Source organism: Typopeltis vanoorti, chromosome 12, assembly GCF_054136105.1.
Source record: "Typopeltis vanoorti isolate ZY-2024b chromosome 12, IOZ_Tvanoo_1.0, whole genome shotgun sequence".
NCBI classification, from domain to species: Eukaryota; Metazoa; Arthropoda; class Arachnida; order Uropygi; family Thelyphonidae; genus Typopeltis; species Typopeltis vanoorti.
Window position 1 is genome coordinate 1306054 of NC_143560.1, and position 19249 is coordinate 1325302.

General features: G+C 35.2%; 1 protein-coding gene across 2 annotated transcripts in view; it reads left to right on the forward strand.

Moving 5' to 3' along the window:
- Sec5 (exocyst complex component secretory 5) overlaps positions 1-19249 on the forward strand; it is a 584315-nt gene that overhangs the window by 390025 nt on the left and 175041 nt on the right. For both annotated transcript variants that reach the window (XM_090401446.1, XM_090401447.1), the window contains exon 17: positions 7348-7431. In XM_090401446.1, the coding sequence (XP_090257572.1) occupies positions 7348-7431 (84 nt within the window). The remainder of the gene's footprint in view (positions 1-7347; positions 7432-19249) is intronic.

The window sequence follows — 19249 nt, forward strand, 5'->3', positions numbered from 1 at the left end:
GATGTCTTTTGGAATTGATTAAACCCTCCACTTGAATGAGAAGTACATAGAACTGTCTGCTAGAAGACAGAAGGTGCTGCGTGTGATTTTTGCCAAAAGATAAGTTCTTTATGCAAGTATTTTGTAATAATTGACTCATTCTTTTTGCATTATTGTATTTATGAGTGTTTGTTTAATTGTCAGTTGCCTAACTGTGGTTTTTAAAGCTTTTAATTTTGTGTCGCTGTATTCTGTAATGTCCATCATGGCACCGATGCAAAAACAAAGATGGGTAATTTCAATATACATAATTTTGTTCAGGCATGTGCAAAGTGTATGCCTTTTGTGGAATGAAAGATTTATGAAAAGAGAACAAAACTAATGAATGGGTTTGTTATCAGATTTTGTGCTGATTATCAGTTTGTTATCAGATAGAGGAATTCATCTTTTTCAATACGAAGTTGTCCAAACAATCTGGCGTTCAATTAATGACCTGATTTTGTTGACTGTTGTAACTACATAATGTAATGACCTGTGTAGGCAATCACTCAGGTATTTATTTTATGAGTGTATTTATGATTGTATTTATGAGTGTTTGTTTAATTGTCAGTTGCCTAACTGTGGTTTTTAAAGCTTTTAATTTTGTGTCGCTGTATTCTGTAATGTCCATCATGGCACCGATGCAAAAACAAAGATGGGTAATTTCAATATACATAATTTTGTTCAGGCATGTGCAAAGTGTATGCCTTTTGTGGAATGAAAGATTTATGAAAAGAGAACAAAACTAATGAATGGGTTTGTTATCAGATTTTGTGCTGATTATCAGTTTGTTATCAGATAGAGGAATTCATCTTTTTCAATACGAAGTTGTCCAAACAATCTGGCGTTCAATTAATGACCTGATTTTGTTGACTGTTGTAACTACATAATGTAATGACCTGTGTAGGCAATCACTCAGGTATTTATTTTATGAGTGTATTTATGATTGTATTTATGAGTGTTTGTTTAATTGTCAGTTGCCTAACTGTGGTTTTTAAAGCTTTTAATTTTGTGTCGCTGTATTCTGTAATGTCCATCATGGCACCGATGCAAAAACAAAGATGGGTAATTTCAATATACATAATTTTGTTCAGGCATGTGCAAAGTGTATGCCTTTTGTGGAATGAAAGATTTATGAAAAGAGAACAAAACTAATGAATGGGTTTGTTATCAGATTTTGTGCTGATTATCAGTTTGTTATCAGATAGAGGAATTCATCTTTTTCAATACGAAGTTGTCCAAACAATCTGGCGTTCAATTAATGACCTGATTTTGTTGACTGTTGTAACTACATAATGTAATGACCTGTGTAGGCAATCACTCAGGTATTTGGCAACTAAATGTTGACAATGAATCGCACAGTGTATGGTGAATACATCGGTATCGCCTCTTTGAAATATGCAATGAAACCGTGATAGTGCCCTACCATCACTAGAGCACCATTGGTAGCAACTGGCAAAATATTATTTAGAGGGATTTCTTTTTTCTTTAAAAAACACTTCCAATTCATGAAATATCAATTCTCCTTTAGTGTTGGTTAGCAAATAATAATTCTTGACAAATTTTTTCTTCTTCTTCTATGTATCGTACATATCAGTGGCGGCCGGTGAAAATTTTTAAGTGGGGGTGCTGCATATACAAAATAAGAAAAATAATTGATTTTTTCCTGATCAGTAACCAATTTATTAATAAGTAAATTTACTTATTAATAAATTGATTTATTAAAATATTATTTGAAAATAATATTTTATATTAAATTTAATGTTAATAAAATTTTTAATACTATTTTTGCACGCAGGCATACCATTTATCTGTAGCAACGCTGCTCCTTGAGCAGTATCAGATTAACTTGTTACGTGCAGTGACACATGCAAATGAATATCGACAAGTCTAGCCACAACTTACCGAACATGATAATTTCGACACTGCATTAGATTGCAGTGTATTTGTTTTGTGTAACGATAATTGAGAAAGTATAATTGTTTTCATATTTTCAACAGTGACACTTGTCATAATTTATCTTGTATCTATAATAAATAAATAATTATGTTATTTTAACAGAATAAAATAAGATTTACCAAAAATATTTCACTCCCCACAACAAACACACACTAATAATAAAACTTTTGTATCTCACAGAAATAATGTGCAAGCATTCAATTTATCTGTAGCGACACTGCTCAATAAGCAGTGTCGAATTCACATGTTACATGCAGTAACAAGTGTAAATGAATATCGGTGAGTCTAGCTGCAACTGACCGAACATGATGATAAGCAGTGCATTTGTTTCGTAATCTAAAGCATTAATCGAACAATTCCAATTATTAAGTATTCAATAAATGTCAAAACATATGCTGTAACCTTTAACATGTACTGCATTTATATAATGTTGTAAGCATTGTTATTATTTATAAACACAAACAAAATTTAATTTTTTTCGTTTTTTCCTTGGGGGTGTTGCAGTGCTTATCCGCAAGCCGCCACTGGTACATATGCTAAAAGTAAGGCTTCATTTCCTGGTAAAGTAGCCTCATCAAGTTGTATAGAGAGCTGGGTTGTTTTTAAATACTCACACAATGAGTCTTTAACATCCTGAGCCATTTCGTCAATTCTTCGTTATGCTGTATTATTACTCAAAGGAATTTTCTTGATAATATCAGAGGCTGGCTTGTGCAGTACAGTGCGTATGACCTCACTAACAGCTGGTAGGATTAGTTCTTCACCAACATTATGCAGTTTTCCCAATTTAGCAATCAGTAAGGAAATGTTATAAGAGGCATGCAACCCATCATCATCTAGTTTGGCTGCTGCTGCTTAAAACATACTTGCCAATGTTGGTTATTTCAAAAATTTATCTTTAAGCGCTTGAAAATGAACTTTTGTCAAATGTTCTAGTCTTTGAAGGCTTCATATATTCATTTGAAAAAAACCTTTCGGCAAATCATTCATATTGGTAATGTTTTGTTTGTAGGCCACTGAATAAAACTGTATTTCAAATATTTGATATTATATTGTCTACATTTTTTCTTGGGTTCAGCCATGATATTATCTGTAAAAAAGAAAGTTAAATTTATGAAATTGCCAGAATACAATTTTTCACGTACCTAAACCAAATTATTTTTACAAGAAAAGGTATAAAAATACTCATGTAAAACCTGCTGTTTTATTGGAACAACAATGATTTGCTGTGTGTAATCCATGTAAGTAAGGTACTGACTAGGTATCAAATATGAACTAAAATTTTTATACACTGCATGAAATTGCTGATTGCTTGTCACACCAGAAACAATCTAAAACTTATTTCATATGCTTCACGTATTTATAGTATTATACAGTGAACAAGTCATAATATGCACATGTTTCTGCCAATACATACTGGACTTGTAAAATCCTGATCACTTGAAAATGCACTCCTGCCAACACTTTACTTGTTAAGACCTGTCGTCAGACTTGAACACCAATTGGTACGTTTCCTTGGAAACTAAAGCAACCATTGCGAAGAACTTTACTTACGTTATACAACAGTTATAAAATTTTTGATGATAAATTTTTTTCAGCACCTAATTTTTGTCCTTTATGCTTTCACCGCACCTTACTTCAATTCAATGCCCCCCCATGCTCATGAGATCACTACCATCCTCCCCCCCGATCATTCCATCACCCCCCAAGGAGGCGGTGCCACCCACTTTTAGGAACCACTGCTCTACAGTATAACAAAAAACAAGGGATGACTGTATTATTATTATTATTATTACGTGACACCTCCATGGAGTCCAAAGACTCACGAACCGCAACTATCAACGCTATCATCATCTACACTGACGCCATCTACCACCTCACCACCACTAGCATTTTCACAAATAATCACAAATATCTATGCCCATGCTTCGATTCGAACCCGCAACCTTTTGACTGGCGAGTGGATGCGCTAACCACTCGGCCAACCAGGCCGGCTAGTCTTCCTTAATCCATCATGACATACTTGTATCTACCAGTAGTATGTTACAGCAACTCACAAACCAGCAGCCAGCTTAACAGCAAATGCATGCTTTCTATTATTTAAACATTTTCAAATATTTTTCACTAGAAATGTTAACTGTTATTGCTTGTTTCCTAGTTTTGAATTTATTCATGTTATTTCCTGATGAAGTGAAATGAAGTTTTTCATGAAACTAGCAATATAACAAGAGTAGAAGTACATAAGGAATTGGAGAGTGATGCAGAGGACAGTTCATTTGAGGCTATTTGGTATGAGATAGAAGTCAACAGGATGAAATATATAATTGGTTGCTACTATAATCTAGGGAGTTATAATGGGGATTGTAGATGCATCCATTGGGAAGTTAGCACGATGACCAAGTTTGAGTAGTTATTATGATGGATTTCAATTATGGAGTTGTAGATTTGGAATGGTGGAATGGTCACAGGGAGGGAGAGCAATGGAATTTATACAGCTGCTAAGAGATAATTACCCAAGACAGCATATAATGGAGGGAACATGTGGTTTAAGAGTGCTGGATCTGGTCATTGCATCAGAGAACTTAAAAGTAACCAATTTAGTTTTGCTGTCTCTACTTGAAGAAAGCGATCACGTAGTGTTGACCTGAGAGATTGCCAGACATACAGAATTTTCTGTTAAGAAGGAATTATGTGGAATTACAAAGCAGATGATTATGACAAGCTGTGAGGAGTCAGCTTTCATCACTGCCATGCATAAGAATATGGAGGGGAGAAGTATTTGTAGTGCAGAAGAAAACTATTTAGTTGAGTTATGAGTGAGCATTTTGCATGGAATAGTGAACTAAAATCAAAATTATTTCGAACTGAAACAAAAACCAAAACTTCACAAAAATTCAGCTTGTTTGGATTATTTGTTTGTGTATTCTTTTTGGCTTCAGTTCTCTTGCTATTATTGAGGAGAAATGATTGTAGAAGAATGACATTCTGGGATAAAAATGGGAATAGAGTGACTGATGCAGAGAACATAGTGGAGTTATTCAATGAGCACTTTATTAGAGTATTTCATCCAGGAGAAGATTTTAATACTAGAGGGATAAGGCAGGTTCAGGGTTTAGAGTTGCAAGAGGAGAGTGTGTTCCATACTGAGTACTCTGGATACCAGTAAAGCTGTGGGACTGGATGGTATTTCACCACAGGTTTTGAGAGAATGTTCTAAAGAACTGACAGCTCCGTTGACCTGGCTCTTCAATAAAAGTCTGGCTGTGGGAAAGGTACCCAAGGAATGGAAGGAAGGTAAGCTAGTGCTGCTGCACAAGGGCAGTAGCAGACTGGAAGTGTCTAATTATAGGCCAGTTTGTGTGTCATCAGTAGTTATTAAGGTCTTGGAGAAATTAGTGAGAGACTATATACAGCATTGGGCAGATGAGGGTAATGTTATCTGTGAGAATCAACATGGATTTGTTAAGGTGCTCTTGCTTTAGTAATATGATTGCCTTTTATAATAAAATGACAAGAGCAGTTGATGAGGGAAGGGCATATACTGCAATTTTTTGGGGGGATTTTGCAAAGGCATTTGACAGGGTGCCACATGATAAGCTGATATTTAAGCTGCAGCACATGGGTTTAAATGTCGGGTTAGTCAAATGGATTCAGGATTGGCTGTCTGATAGGTATCAGAGTTGTGTATGGTGGAGCAATATCAAGGAAGCAGAAGGTTACCAGTGGGGTTTCACGGGACTCAGTACTGGGACCTGTATTGTTTAACCTTTATATCAATGACATTGTCAATGGATTGCAAGGGAATATTCAGTTGTTTGCAGATGATGTGAAGCTGGGAAGGGTTATCAGTGATAGTGCAGATGTGACAGCCCTACAAGAGGATTTGAATAAACTAGACAGATGTGCAAATGACTGGGGGTGTTGGTTTAATGCAGCAAAATGTTATGTATTGAGGTTTGGGATCTATCGATAGGAGGATGCATTCTCGATTGGAGGAACAGTACTGGAGAAAGTAGGGGAGACAAGCGATCATCACCCCCAGATCTCTTTTTCAGGGAGCATATTGCAAAGGTGGTGAAGGTAACCCTGAGGATTGCTGCAATACTGAAAAAGACGCTGACCTGCAGAGATAAGAGTTATCATTCCGTTGTATAAAACCCTGATCAGACCACACTTAGACTATTGTTCTCAGTTTTGGTCCTCAGGATTTGAAGGGAATAAATTAACTGGGGTAAAGGCACAGAAGTGGATAACAAAGATGGTTTCAGGACTGTACAATGTCAGTTATGATGATTGACTGAGCGAATGTGGACTGCAGAGTTTGGTGGATAGAAGGACAGGTGATATGATCGAGTCTTTTAAACTGTTGAGAGGCAGTTACAGGGTGAATTATTGGGGAGTTCTTTTGCTTGGTGGAATGTTGGGAAGAAGCGATGAAAAGGGGCCATCCCTGGAAGTTGCAAAAGGAAGCTGTGAGCATGAGGATGAGGAATGGTTTCTTTGCATGGAGGGTGGTTGAATCATGGAATGCATTGCCTGAGAGAGTGGTTTGAGCAAGAACGGTCAATGAGTTGAAGGAGTGGTATGATAAACTTTGTGTTTCCTAAGAACGACCTCTGACGATGAGTCTTTTGACTCCATGCAGGCCTGGATAATAATAATATTATTATTATTACTCGTTACTTGCTAGACCATTAGTACTGATTAAGAAAATCATCTCTTTCATCCTCCTTTTCTGCATCTTTACATCATTGCTAAGATCTTTAATCTTGTTCTCAGGAAAACACGATTTTGTTATGTTCTCCTCAGACATTTCTCTTATCGTTGAATCATCATAAAATATTCATTACCCAGACCTGTTTCGACCTTTATAATATAGGCCAAACTGATCTGGGTAGTGACTCTTTCCATAATGCATAGCAGCATACACTTCTGAAAGGTAGTGTGCTTTACCATAATGCAAAGCCCGCTAAGTGTTCAGCCTTGATATACAAGCATCCTGGTCATGGAGATACTTCTCAGACAAACTTTTGTTTGCTTACCATTGGATAAAGGATTAAACAAGAATATAACTTCTTGGCGAGTTTAATTTCACTTCTGAGTCGACTACCTTTCTGAAGTGTATACTGCTATGCATTATGGAAAGAGTCACTACCCAGACCAGTTTGATCTTTATTATAAAGGTCGAAACAGGTCTGGGTAATGAATTTTGTATGGTGATTCCACAATAAGAGAAATAACTTTTGATGTAACTCTATGCACCTTCTGATCATCACAGTATTTAATTCTATTCTATTATATAGTATATATATATTTGTTGCAGTATATAATATTTCTTATTATTTTTTTTTTATATTTTATTTGTCATAGCCATTGCTGTTTGAAAACCGAGTGGTGGAAACTCTTCAGCTTGTGCGTGAGACAGTTCTTCAGTGTGGACCTGGTGAAACTGAAGTAAGAAACCTCTTGTATATGCATGTGTGTGTTGTCATAAAATTCCTGATATGTATCCTGAAGAGTGGGTATGTATAGGATACTGTGATAATGATGATAGTACTACATGATTAAGTTTACGTTATTACTAACTTCCTACCAACAGTTTTTTTCTCCATTACTTGGATGTTTGTCATACCCTGCATTTCAGTCTCCTAACTTCTAAAACTGCCTCAACTCCAACTGGATCTTGTTTTCCTCTATATCTTTTTTTTTTCCTGGCATTAAATATCTGCTTTGCTTCTCTCCCATTTTGTTTAAGTGAACATACCACTTGGTATTAACTCTGCTTAGACATCCTTAAATGCCATCAGTGTCAAGTTCTTCCTAATATCTTCATTCTTCTTATAATTCTGACATTCTTGCTATCTGTTCCCTCCCCTAATTTTCTCATATGTATGATTTTGAGTCTCTGATCAGTTGTTTTAACACTGTCCTATATGTAGCAAGTTAGTTTCTCTCTTATTCCATACCAGCTTTGCTTATTTTGTTGTGTGTTTCCATATTTACTTTGTCATCTTCACTACAAATTTTGCCTAAATAGGTTATATATTTTATTTGTTTTTTAGATTTTCCATTGAGAAAGCAAGTGATGTGTTTTATTGTTTCTGCTTATTTTGGTAGTTTTTTTTTTTTTTTATTTCTGATCATACTAAAAATTTGTTTCAGCAGTTTTTCAATTTAGTTCAAGGATCTTAAAGCCTTGTACTGGATTAAATTAGGAATATAACAACATTGAAAGAAACTAAAGAACTCATTTGAATATCTCCAGTTTTAATATTAGATTTAATGCCATTTCCCTGCATAATGGGATTTCTGTAGATGAAGAATAACAGTGGAGACAGTATACACCCTTGTCTGTTACCTGATTTTACACCAAGCCATCTTCCTACTTCAATTCTAACTGCTGGCATAAATATAGACTGCATGATTACCCATTTGCTTTTTTGTCTTTTTCAGATCTACAAAACTTAAATACAGACTAATTCTGGTTATATTTCCATTATCTCTGAACTGTTTATCATCATTATCAGTTTCTTGGTAGGTATCCTCAAGGAATGTTCAGGATATTACTATAATTCTATAATCTACTCTTTCCCCTTTCAATATACCCTATTCCTCCGATGGGTTTAAATTCGGAAGAAGGCTAGTTCACAAGTCTTAAAGTAGCAGCCCTACCACTGAACTATTCTATCGTCAGGCTAGTCCCCTGACATGGAGAACATAATTCTACTTGTAAGCAGACAGAAAAAGATAATCGGATTGAACCTATGGAAAAGGTAAAACAAAAATGGAAACAACAAAATATAATACACATAGCAAACTGGAATGTAAGAGGAATAGCATATAAAGAAATAGAATTAGACCAACTATTAAATGAAAAAAAATTTAAAATAGCAGTAATCACTGAAACAAACAAGAAATTAAAAGGAACTATGAGAACCGAAAATTTTAATGTGATATACAGTGGAGTTGACAGAGACCAAAGAGCACAAGCAGGAGTCATGATTTGGATTCATAACTCCCTTTCAAAACAGTTAAAACATTATAAATTATGGAATGAAAGAATAATCGAAGCTATAATAAAAATAGATAGAGGCTATTTAACAATAATTGGTTTATATGCCCCAGAAGAAGGAAGAGAACAGGATAATATTGATTTTTATAATCAGCTACAAAACATATACAATATAATGAATAAAAATGATTACGTAATTTTAGCAGGAGACCTAAATGCAAGAATTGAAAACACGAAAATTAATAATAATATAGTAATACATGGAGAACATACTTTAAACAGGAATGGTAAAAAATTGATTGACTTTGTAGTTTATAATAACCTAAAAATAATGAATTCCTTCTATAAACATAAAGACATACATAAATATACTTGGGCAGCAAGAGGATGGAAATCAATATTAGATTATTTTATATTAAATGAAAAGACATCAAAGTTTTCGTTAGATGTTAGAGTTCACAGAGGATATGATGAAATAAGCAGTGACCACTTCCTTGTTAAAATAAAATTAAGATTCTGACTTAAATGGTTACAAGTAACAAGAACAGAAAGAAAAATTGAAACATTTGTTTATAAAACTAGACTATTGAATGACACAAATGTACAATGGCTATATGAACAAAGAATCAATCAATATCTAGATAAAATAAAACAAAATGAAGAAATAGAAATAGAATGGCTTAATATAAAAATGATACTAAATGCAGCAGCAAATGAAAGCTTAGAAAAGACCAAAAAATTCAATAAAAGGAAAAAACTGAAGATCTGGATGATACAATCAAAGAAATAATCAAAAAGAAAAAAAGAAGCCTATCACAATTGGTTAAGCAGCAAAAGATTAGAAGATGAAATAGAATATAAAAGAATAAGAGCCATATCTAAAAGACAAGTCAGAAAAAGACATAGAGAATTATGGAACAAATTTGTTTCTAATTTAGAACATGATTTATATAAAATAAGACCTGATGTATATAAGATTTTGAAACACTTGAATGCAGATACTAAAGAAAACATAAAATTAAACACTGAATTGAAATTAGAAGAATTTCTAAATTACTACATAGAATTGTGGACAGATAAATATTTTAAAAAAGACAACTGGCAAACAATTAATGAAAAGGAAATAACTAAAGAAGAATTAGAAATCAGCCTGAAAGAAACAAGAAATGGAAAATCACCTGGAGAAGATAAGCTAGGTTCAGAACTATATAAATACTCAGGAACAAATTCAAAGAAAGACTCCTAAATAAAATAATAGCAGTCTTTCTACAACTGGTAACCCCCCCCCCCCAATAGAATGGAAAAAAGCAATTGTGATTCCTATCTTTAAAAAAGGTAATAGAGATGACCCTAAAAACTATAGAGGTATCAGTATACTAAATTCCTGTTACAAAATATATAGCAGAATCTTAAATAACAAACTAATGCAATATTCCAAAAACTTTATTTTAGAAGTACAGCATGGATTTAGAAAAGGACGATCATGTATAGACCTGGCCTTTTGCCAAATTAATAATAGAGAAAAGAAGAGAATACAATTTAGAAACACATATTGCATTTATTGACTTTGAAAAAGCATTTGACGAAGTTAAAAGAAACATATTATTTAACATATTAAAAGAAAGACAAATACCAAATAATATCCTAAAAGCTATCACAAGTATATATGAAAATAATCAAATACATATAAGATTAAATGACAAGCTATCATACACGAGAGATTTAAAGGGGTCCGACAGGGATGTCCCCTCTCAGTAACTGTTTTTAATATCTACTTAAGTGAAATAATAATAAAATGGAATAAAAATTTACATCAAGTAATTAAACTTTCTCCTACAGTAAACTTAAACAGTCTCGTTTTTGCTAACGACCAAATAATAATTTCAAATTCTAAAGATAACTTACAGACAGCTATTTTAGATCTAAATGAGATAGCCAAAGATTATGGTATGATAATATCAACAGAAAAATCAAAAACTATGGCCTTTAAAGGATAAGATCCAGCAAGAACTAAAATAGTAATAGATAGCAAGATCTTAAGGAATTGAACAAGATACGAATATAAATTAATTTACACTTTAATAAATATTTCCGATATTTCGGCAACATCACGTTGCCATCTTCAAAAGAAACTTACAAAAAAAGGCACGTGCACGTAGGCATTGCAACACAATAACTGAGAATGAAGAGATGAAGCTATTGTTCTCCTAAAAGTCCTGATGGTGCCCTCTAGCGGGTTAAGTAGGTGTTCTTGGCCGTTGGGCTGAAGTTCTGCTGATGTAAGCCTCTCAAATTTGGGGCAGTCGCATACAACCAAATTTGTTGAGGTTTGGAGAGTTTCTTAGGGCTGAGGTTGATTCCATAAATAGTGTTTCGAATTTGTATTTGCTACGGTGTATTGTTGTAACTTTCTTCCACCTTATTCTGTGGCATGTATCCAGAGCATGGTCTGCAAGACCAGAATGGCTGTACTTGTGAAAACAGATGTAGTCCTTGTGTTCAGAAATTCTGATATTTGCTGTCCTGCCTGTTTGGTGAAAGTAAGACAGTTTACAGCTGCAATGGACTTAGTAAACACCAGGTAGGTCTAGGGGGAAGTGATTGGTCTTTTGTGAAGTCTTCTAATCCCACTATAGCATCCCCTAGAACGCTTCAGCGCCCACTGAGGGGCGGTACTGCCCACTTTGGGAACCTATGGTCTAGGGGAAGTGGTTGGTCTTTCGTGGAGCGGATAAGGGATGCCAATTTTCTGTATGGCCTGTAACAGGAGGACAGGTCATGTTTTTTTTTTTTAAGATTTTGGTAATTTTTTCTGAGGTGCCTCGGAAGTAGGGAATGGTGATGGTTTTAGAGTAATCCTTGTTGTGAAGGGAGGCTGTGGTTTGTAGGTTTTAATATTTTTTGGATTTTTTTTTTGGGGGGGGGGATAGCCATTGGCTGAGAAAGTGTTGAGGAAGTGATTTAGTTCAGTGTTTAGGGCCATGTTGTTAAAACAGATAAGTTTAGCCCTGTTGTATAGTGGGATTATTGGTGAATGTATCTACCTGTATGGGTGGGTTTTCTGTAAACTGAGAAAACCAAGGTTCCATCAGGCTGGCGGGTGACTAGTGTGTCTAGGAAAGGGAGGCTGTTGTTTTACTTTTTTTCCAGGGTGAACTTGATTCTGGGGTGTTGGTTGTTTAAGTGTGTTAAGAAGGAGAGGAGTGTATCAGAGCCATGTGACCAAATAGCAAACACATCATCAATGTAGCAAAGCCATATGGTTGGTTTTTTGTGGGGCAGAGGCTAAGGCTTTTTCTTCAAAGGTCTCCATAAAGAAATTGGGTGGGGGAGTGGTGAACCCATGCCTGTCCCCTCTATTTATTTGTAGAATTTTCCTTGCCAAACGAAATAGCCTGCGTTCATTGTGAACTGAAATAGGGCTGAGATATCGCGAGAAAATTTTGCTTGGATTAGCTCTAAAGTTTCTTTGAGTGGGACATTTGTGAATAAGGAGGAGATGTCAAAGCTGACCATTATGTCAGTATGTTGGAGTGTGAGGTTTTCTATGCTGGCTTTGAAGTGGGCCGAGTTTTTTATGTGTGATGGTGTGTTGCCAGTATAGTGTGCGAGTTCTTTGGCCAAATGTTTAGCTAATTTGTATGTGGGGGAATCAGTGCCATCCACTATGGGACGTAATGGCACATTTTCTCTATGTATTTTTGGGAGTCCGTAAATAGGGGGGGGTATAAAGTTAAATGGCTTTAATCTGTTTGTAACTTCTACAGGCCAGGAAGTTACTCTTCTGAGGAGTCTGTGAAGTTTTCTAATTTGTGAGTTGGTGGGATTGTATTCGAAAGGGAGGTAAGTAGCCCCTTCTAATAGAAGAGCATTAAGCTTACCTGTGTAGTCCTTTTGGTTAAGTACTACAGTTGCATTTCCCTTATCCGCTTTGGTGATAACTAATTCTTTATTATTCCTCATTTCCTGCAGAGCTTTATATTCCTTCTTGGATATGTTGGTTTTAGGTGGTCTTGCTTTGAAGAGAACACAAGCTACATCCAGTCTTACACTGTTGGCTATTTGATGTGGAAGGTGGCGGATTCCGCGTTCGATCTGGATCATAATATCCTCACTAAGTATTTTTCTGGGAGCAATGGCCAAGTTGTGGCCACTTGAAAGCATGTTGAGTGCTTCAGGTTTCAGGGTGATGGAAAAAAGGTTGATTACGGTGTTGGTATGAAGTTTTAGATTGACGGTAGAGTTCTTTTTTAATTTTTTGAATTTTTTCATTTGTCATCCTTGTATTTTTTCAAATTCTTTGTGTGCTGGACGAAAGCTCAACTTCGAAGGTAAAAATAGCTTCGTTAATGTCCGCTGAGAGAAACCGCGTGGTGGTGATTTGTTCGCGAGGCAACGTGTAGCTCGTGCGGTTATATATACGGAGAGCTTTTTGTGAAACAAAACAAAAAGGTGCTTGAATTTTACACAGTTCAGGATTACCTGATTATCCCTGCAGCATTTTAGGAAAGTTAGACGATTTAATTGTCTAGACAACTTCATTTTACCGTATTGGCGGGGGCCTTCCGTGCGATCGCATCTCCGTGGATAATGTTAATTCTGGTAGACAATCTTATACATTGGTTATGCATTATTAAATCACTTAAGGAATTGAACAACGTAGATACAAATATAAATTAAATTACACTTTAATAAATATTTCCAATATTTCGGCAACGTCACATTGCCATCTTCAAAAGGAACTTACAAAAAAAGGCACGTAGGTACTACAACACAGTAACTGAGAATGAAGATATGAAGCTATTGTTCTCCTAAAAGTCCTGATGGGGCCCTCTAGTGGGCTAAGTAGGTGTTCTTGGCCATTGTGCTGAAGGTCTGCTGATGTAAGCCTCCCAAATTTGGGGCAGTAGCATACAACCAAATTTGTTGAGGTGTGGAGAGTTTCTTAGGGATGAGGCTGATTCCATAAATAGTCTTTCGAAATGTATTTGCTACGGTGTATTATTGTAGCTTTCTTCCACCATATTCTGTGGCATGTATCCTGAGCATGGTCTGCAAGACCAGAATGGCTGTACTTGTGAAAACGGATGTAGTCCTTGTTTTCAGAAATTCTGATATTCGCTGTCCTGCCTGTTTGGCGAAAGTAAGACAGTTTACAGCTGCAAGGGACCTGGTATACACCAGGTAGGTTTAAGGCATAGGTTCCCAAACTTTTTCGGGCCATCGGCCACTTTGAATGACATAAATTTTGTAACCCCCCCCCCCATTATAACAGTTTTCCACGTTCAAGCTGTTTGATATTTTTGACGTAAATAGCAACTAATGATACATTACTGCTTATTCTGTTAAATTTTTAAAAAGAAGTGGCCAATATCTGCTTCATCTTGAACACAGTTATTACTATACCGATTTTGGTGAAAAGTAGCCCATATGTAAAGATTGTAAAATGTATGCTCGAATAACATTATGCACAGTTTCATACAATGGTTTAAATATGAAAATGTGGAATACAATTAAGAGATTGCATTAGTAAGAATCTTACTCTAATAATTAAAACAACATTAAATATATTACAAAATAGTTTATTGCTAACTTATAAAGTAAAAATACAAAGCAAAAATAACAAATTAATGTGAAGTTTCATACAGTGGTTTAAATATGAAAATTCGGAATATATATTAAGAGATTGCACTGCATTAGTAAGAATCTTACTGTAATAATTTAAACACCATCAAATGTATTAGATGGTTTATTTCGAACTTACAAAGTAAAAATACAAAGAAAAAATAACAAATTAATGTGAAGGATGAGCTTGGTGCATTTTTAAAAGTTTGTTAATATCGGGTTCAACTTTTGTTAAAAACAGTCGTAAATCGCCACGCTTAGTTATATGCAATCGGTTCCTTTTCTTAGATAGTAAATTCACTACAGCACTAAACCCACGCTCTGCCAAATTAGAAGATGGAAATGCAATTAAAAATTTCTGCACTATTTCCCAATATCCAGGGTACAGTGTCCGTATTGATTTTTGAAGTCAGAACTCTTGGTATCCAATTTTGAATTTTATTTTTAGTTCTTCATTTGTTGTGAGTTCTATGAGTTCCACTTCTAAATTTGATGATCCTGCTGTGCTTACATGTGAGAAAGGATCTAGAACCCAATTTGGTATATTCTTGTTTAGAATATCCTTGAATCGCTCATTGAAATCAGCATGGAGAACCTCCAATTGTTGGCAGTATGTTATAAATCTTCCTTTTTGAGAGACACTGCTGATAAATTTGAAAAGTGGCTATATTCCCCTCAGCCCATATTCTACTTGAACAGAAGAAGTTTCCCTACAAAAGCAGCAATAACGTTTTTTGTTTTAATTAAATTCAATTCATCACCTTGTAGTTGTAGATTGACTTCATTAAATATTTTATAGAGGTCTGTCAAATAAGCAATGTCATTTTTGGATGTAATCAGGTTGACCTGCAATCCGTCGTCTCTGTGTACTAGGGACTCTAGTACTGAATCAAACAAATTGTAAAATCGATTCAGACAAATACCCTTTAAAAGCCAGTGAACTTCTGTGTGAAGCAGCAAACGATTGAAATCTTCATCGTTTTCACTACAAAGTTGGCTAAACTATCTGTCACTCAATGAATTGCTTCTAATCTTATTGACTACTCTAATAACGTAATGGAGTGACGTGTGCAGGCATTCACTTAAATTTTTTGCAACCAAATGTTGATGATGAAGAACACAATGTATAGCGAGTACATTTGGTACTGCTTGTTTCAAATGCGCTATGAAACCCTTGTGGCGCCCTGTCATTGCTGGAGCACCATCAGTAGCAACAGACAAAATATTATGAATAGGAATGTCTTTCTCTTGAAAAAACTTATTCATGATATTAAACATAGATTTTACCTTTGTATCTGCTTCCAAGTTTTTAGCAAATAATAATTCTTGACAAGCTTTTTCTTCTTTTATGAATCGTACGTATGATAAGAGTAGTGGTTCGTTATTTGGGAGAGTTGATTCATTGAGTTGAATGGAAAATTGGCATGTCTTCAAATAATCGCACAATGATTTTTCAACGTCTTCAGCCATTTCATCGATTCTTCTTTGCACTGAATTATTGCCCAAAGGAATTTTTCTGATGATATCTGATGCTGGCTTATGAAACACGGTGTTTATTACTTCTTTTATTGCCGGCAAGATTGATTAATAATGAAATATTATAAGAAGCTTGTCATCCGTCATTATCTTGTTTAGTGGACAACGTAAAAAGTTTTGATATAGTTAAACGTTTAAAATATTTTTCTTCTAGTACTTGAAAATAGGACAAATCTTTATCCTTTTTGTCAGCATGCATTTTAGTCAAATGCTCTTGTAGCCTAGAAGGCTTCATTGCTTCATTTGAAAACACTTTTTGGCAAATAAGCACATGGGTAATAATTGGTTCGTAAGAGACTGAATAAAACCATATTTCAAATACACAATACTGTATTGTCGACATTTCTTCTTATATTCAGACATAATGAAGTAATAAAATTTGCAAAAATATCCACAAAATAAAAGATTTAATTTACACTTTGTATGACTCCACTTATCTATCACACTTTCGACTGATGATTGTTGGCAAAGCACCCAAAAAATAATGAAACTTATTCCTGAACCACTGGTATTTATAGATTTGAAATCTAGCCCGAATCGACTTACATGCGTTGACTTGTTTGCAATACCATTGTACTCGTGCTTTGAACAAGTCACTGCAAGCACCCATATTCCCGTCAAAACATGCTGAATTGAGTGAATTACCTACGTAATAGTTGACTGACATACTACTAGTTAAGACTCGTCTGCTGCATGGATAGACTAAAGCATGCATAGCACGATCAATTTTTACAATAGCAAAAAATTAATAAATTTTTTAAGTATATAAAAAATAGAAGTTAAAATATCCTGTATGACACGTTCAATTTTTTATTTTGCACGCAAGCGCATTTTGTTCGTTCGACCACGACATTGTCCAAATAATTATAAATAATAATTAATAAATTAAATAATTACACAAGATATAAACAACAAAGCTACAAAACATAACCACAGAAAACAGTATAATAAGTTTCAAATAATATTTGCTTTGTTTTTTCCCTCTAGTTACCAATATAAGTTAGTACTACTAGGCTATATAAAATTTACGATATTATTTCTTTCTTGCCATTATTATTTTTACTTGTAATATTAAATTATATAAAATTGGGTTTATTTTTGTACAAATCAATTAGAAAAGTGGTTTTATATGTTTTATATATATTTTGAAATGAATTATAACGAATATATTTGCCACTGTAAACATAACCTATTATACACACACATACTTGCTCTGTTTTCTCATTGACATAGAAAATTGACATCTATTTCTATTTGACATGGTAAATTTTCAAATGATTAAATAATTGAAATGGAAAATTGATAAAAAAAATTGATCGTGTAAAACAGGCATAAAATGAATTAAAATGCAATATTTAAATTTTAAATAATTATCTAATCGCAGAATCACGAAAATAATTAATTTTTAAATATATATTATTAATTTCTTCCATTTTCCATTTTATTAATATTATTAATAAAATGGAAAATAATTAATTTTTAAATATATATTATTAATTTCTTTTACAAAGCGCCACCGACCCCTAGACCGACTGAACATCCCCAAATGCTTCTAATCCCACTATAGCATCCCCTAGAACGCTTCAGCGCCCACTGAGGGGCGGTACTGCCCACTTTGGGAACCTATGGTCTAGGGGAAGTGGTTGGTCTTTCGTGGAGCGGATAAGGGATGCCAATTTTCTGTATGGCCTGTAACAGGAGGACAGGTCATGTTTTTTCAAGATTTTGGTAATTTTTTCCGAGGTGCCTCGGATGTAGGGAATGGTGATGGATTTAGAGTAATCCTTGTTGTGGAGGGGGGGGGGGGGGCTGTGGTTTGTAGGTTTTAATATTTTTTGGATTTTTTTTGGGGGGGGGGAGTAGCTATTGGCTGAGAAAGTGTTGAGGATGTGATTTAGTTCAGTGTTTAGGGCCATGTCGTTAGAACAGATTAGTTTAGCCCTGTTGTATAGTGTTTTCACCACTCCATATTGTTGTGTGTGTGTGTGGGGGGGGGGATTGTTGGTGAATGTATCTGCCTGTATGGGTGGGTTTTCTATAAACTGAGAAAACCAAGGTTCCATCAGGCTGGCAGATGATTTGTGTGTCTAGGAAAGGGAGGCTGTTGTTTTACTCTTTTTCCAGGGTGACTTGATTCTGGGGTTGGTTGTTTAAGTGTGTTAAAAAGGAGAGGAGTGTTTCAGAGCCATGTGGCCAAATAGCAAACATGTCATCAACGTGGCAAAGCCATATGGTTGTTTTTGTGGGGCAGAGGCTAAGGCTTTTTCTTCAAAGGTCTCCATAAAGAAATTGGGTGGGGGAGTGGTGAACCCATGACTGTCCCCTCTATTTGTTTGTATAATTTTCCTTGCCAAACGAAATAGCCTGCGTTCATTGTGAACTGAAATAGGGCTGAGATATCTAGAGAAAATTTAGCTTGGATTAGCTCTAGTTTCCTTGTGTGGGACATTTGTGAATAAGGAGGAGACGTCAAAGCTGACCATTATGTTAGTATGTTGGAGTGTAAGGTTTTCTGTGCTGGCTTTGAAGTGGGCTGGGTCTTTTATGTGTGGTGGTGTGTGTGTGGTGCCAGTATTCTATGTGAGTTCTTTGGCCAAATGTTTAGCTAATTTGTATGTGAGAGAATCAATGTCATCCACTATGGGATGTAATGGCACATTTTCTTTATGTATTTTGGGAGTCCATATACCAGGTCCCTTGCAATTGTAAACTGTCTTACTTTGGCCAAACAGGCAGGATAGCGAATATCAGAATTTCTGAACACAAGGACTACATCTGTTTTCATAAGTACAGCCATTCTGGTCTTGCAGACCATGCTCTGGATACACGCCACATAATACGGTGGAAGAAAGCTATAATAATACACCATAGCAAATACAAATTCTAAAGATTATTTATGGAATCAGCCTCAGTCCTAAGAAACTCTCCAAACCTCAACAAATTTGGTTGTATGCTACTGCCCCAAATTTGGGAGTCTTATATCATCAGACCTTCAGCCCAACAGCCAAGAACACCTACTTAGCCCACTAGAGGGACCCATCAGGACTTTTAGGAGAACAATAGCTTCATCTCTTCATTCTCAGTGACTGTGTTGTAATG